Source organism: Notothenia coriiceps, unplaced genomic scaffold, assembly GCF_000735185.1.
Source record: "Notothenia coriiceps isolate Sejong01 unplaced genomic scaffold, NC01 NC01_scaffold00037244, whole genome shotgun sequence".
Taxonomy (NCBI): domain Eukaryota; kingdom Metazoa; phylum Chordata; class Actinopteri; order Perciformes; family Nototheniidae; genus Notothenia; species Notothenia coriiceps.
The window spans coordinates 23,230,538-23,233,462 of NW_011369945.1; the positions used below are offsets into that span (position 1 = coordinate 23,230,538).

Genomic DNA, 2,925 nt, shown 5'->3' on the forward strand with positions numbered 1-2,925 from the left:
TGGTGGTATTTGTGTTTGTGAAACATTGAAGTGATCCTACTGACTGAATGTTTATTTCTTCGGTTTTTGCCTGAGATGGGAATGTCATCTCCTATATGTTATTGTTATTTCCACGTTTGTGTCTTTAGCCTGTACAAAAAAAAGATTATTTTGCGGCCCACTTGCAATGCCGAACCACAGGTTGGGATCCGCTGCTCTAGATTAGAACTTCTTAGTTTACAGCTTTCCATGGAGCCAGGTAATTGCTATTATGATAAAAAGTCTGTGGGAGTGAAAAATTGGAAGGACATTTTTACATTAGATGATTGTAACTCCCAACGCGAGTAAGAGTTAAAATATTTCCTATCTGGTGTATGAGAAACGTGCTCCATGTGTGGGACGAGAAAAGACAGAAAACAGAGTTACTAAGAAACAGCCTTTAATTTTCTCCCTTTTAGGAAATATTTTAAGTACTTTTAAACTTTGTTTTACAAAAATGTATACGTCTCATTAACGTTTACACCGGAAACATACTTTGACTTTGTTGCAGGTTGACACGTTTACAAAACAAACACAAAAATAAAGGTAAAGAACAATTCTGTACAAAACAAGCACCTCTCGCCAAAGGTCAAAGTGCCGCCAACAATACACATCACATTAATATTGATAAGCTTATATATGTTTGAATAAAACTGGGGTAGTTGACAGCACTGGTTTTTTCTTTAAAAAAAAAAAAAGGGAACAAAATAGTGGACAGCTTTAAAATACTAAATAACCCAGACGGTGTAAACTACAGGGCCCGACTGTGGTGTTTTAAATCCTCACATGCACAACTCACAAAATATAAGACTGATAGGAGGCGTTAAAAACAGGTTTCATAGTGACAGCGTGGCAGAGTCCAGTCTGAATAAATGATCATTCCTGGAGCTTTTAGGATTATAGTGAGAAGAGTTTCCTGCTCCTCTGGTAGAAGATGGAAATATGGCAGCTGTTGGGTTATGGCTTGTGTTCGCTCCTTCAATCGTCCAGTCAGAAGCTCGTCTGCTGGCTTTGGACACGCTGTCCGCAGCTGTCGAGTCAAATAATTAATTTTTTGGGGGGGGTGCGCAGCTCCTGGTGGTGAACAGCGTGTCAGGAGAGCGACCCAAGTGCCGAGAAAGACTCTGAGCCCGAGCTCCATGTGGGACAGAGGCGTCCTCCCTTCTCCTCTCGCTACCACACCTCCGGGACGTCAAACAGCGACGTCGAGGATTCAGTCCCTAACATAAGAGGCACAGAAGGTTGAACAAATAAATAAATATACTTACAGCTTGCAAAAATTGCAAGATTACATCCAAGCTTTTGAAGAATTTTGGCTGAGTTTCCATTCCCTTCATTAATAGGTTTCGGAAAAATCATTAAATGTCTTGGCTTAATATGAAATTGAAAACTTTTAGCTCCGAAATACAATTATTCATGTGAAAAAAGGTATTTATGAATCTTTTTGTAATCACGTCAACAGGTTTTAAACAATCCACAAATATCTATTCTCTCTATACAAATGGATGATAAACAGTGCCACATTGATTATTTAAGAAAGGTATAAAAAGACAAATAATCCTGTAGTTGTGGCAGAAGAAGGAAAAACTGTTGTGAACACAAAGTGACATTCTTCTCGACCATACCCGTTTAAACTACAGTTGAAACAAGTGTTAAAAATGTCATCTAGCACCGAGTTCTTTCTAGTGCCGCTATCCCAAAGAGACCAAAATATTTGTTTATATGTTTTTGTTCCAGGCAAGCCAGACTTCGTAGAATCGATCTGAAGTTATGAGGAAAAGGGTTAGGGTTAGAGTCAGCCCGATTCAGTGTGAAGCCCCTCAGTCTCACCTTTAGACTTGTTCTTGTTCTTTTGCCCTTTCTTCCCCTGGGATGTTGGGGCTTGTTGCCAGGTGACCGTCCCTTCAGTATCGTTGCCTTCAGGACTTCCTTCTTCTTCCTCCCCCTCCTCCTCCTCCTCTTCCTGTTCTTCCTGTTCTTCCTGTTCTTCCTCCTCCTCCTCCTCCTCCTCCTCAGGGATTGGACTCGACCCCGCTGAGTCTGATGCATCTCTGTAGGGCGCAGCAACCATTAAGAGACTTTAATCACCACAAACAGAACATTAACACCTTAAATGATTAACCCCAACTTCACTTACCCCGTCTTTAGCCATCCTTCTGAGGTCTTGCTCTCGATGGCGTTTGCGTTTCCACTTTTGTCTAAAAATCACAACAACAACCACCACTGCATGAGAGCCTTCATTTAAATTAACAAGAAATGATACACATTTACGGCACATTTCCACTGCAGGGCCTCGCACGGCTTAGTACGGTATAGTTGGGCCTTGGTAGTCCAGGCTCACTTTATGCTGCGTTTCCATTGCAGTTTAGTAACTGGGGCAGTAACTATAGTAACGCAGTGTAGGCAGAGCAGTGACGTCATCTTCAATGCGAAACACAAAACCAAGCCGTTAGCTGTTAGCCCTCAGAGCTCACAGCTCCTCATATCTGTTCAGAAACTAGACAAAAGTTAAACAAGTCCAAACCACAGATGGTCTGTGTCATGGCGAATACAGTCGCTGGTTTATTTATGTCTGTAGGCCGTTGTTGTGAGTGTGGACGGTCGGAGCATTTACAACGTTAGCTTAGCCGATCTCCATTCAGAAAACACGCATTTAAAAAAAGGTTTTTCGCCTGCCGTCTGTCTGCAGACTTGTCAAAGCATTAATTCATGGTTTTTACTAACCGGTATCAGTATGTTGTTACTTCGGCATCATTTTGAAACGTGTATTACAATTAAATCACGGTCAAATATGTTAATCTTGTTGTAGTTGCACAGCGATTCTCTCACTAGTTTAGCATACTCAGCCCGGTTGTTGGCCCGGAAAGAACCTCGATTTTGGAGAGCCAGAAAATTGTGAAAAAGTAC

The 2,925-nt window shown here is 41.5% G+C and overlaps 1 protein-coding gene across 1 annotated transcript in view; it reads right to left on the minus strand.

The window, feature by feature from the left end:
* Window positions 1-401: 401 nt before the first annotated feature.
* The window catches only part of LOC104965033 (poly(A)-specific ribonuclease PARN-like), a 9,014-nt gene continuing 6,490 nt past the window's right edge, over window positions 402-2,925 (minus strand). Inside the window, exons 3-5 of the mRNA XM_010793974.1 lie at window positions 2,156-2,216; window positions 1,849-2,069; window positions 402-1,238 (exon numbers count right to left, since the gene is read on the minus strand). Coding sequence (XP_010792276.1) covers window positions 1,192-1,238; window positions 1,849-2,069; window positions 2,156-2,216 — 329 coding nt within the window. The 3' untranslated portion in view covers window positions 402-1,191. The remainder of the gene's footprint in view (window positions 1,239-1,848; window positions 2,070-2,155; window positions 2,217-2,925) is intronic.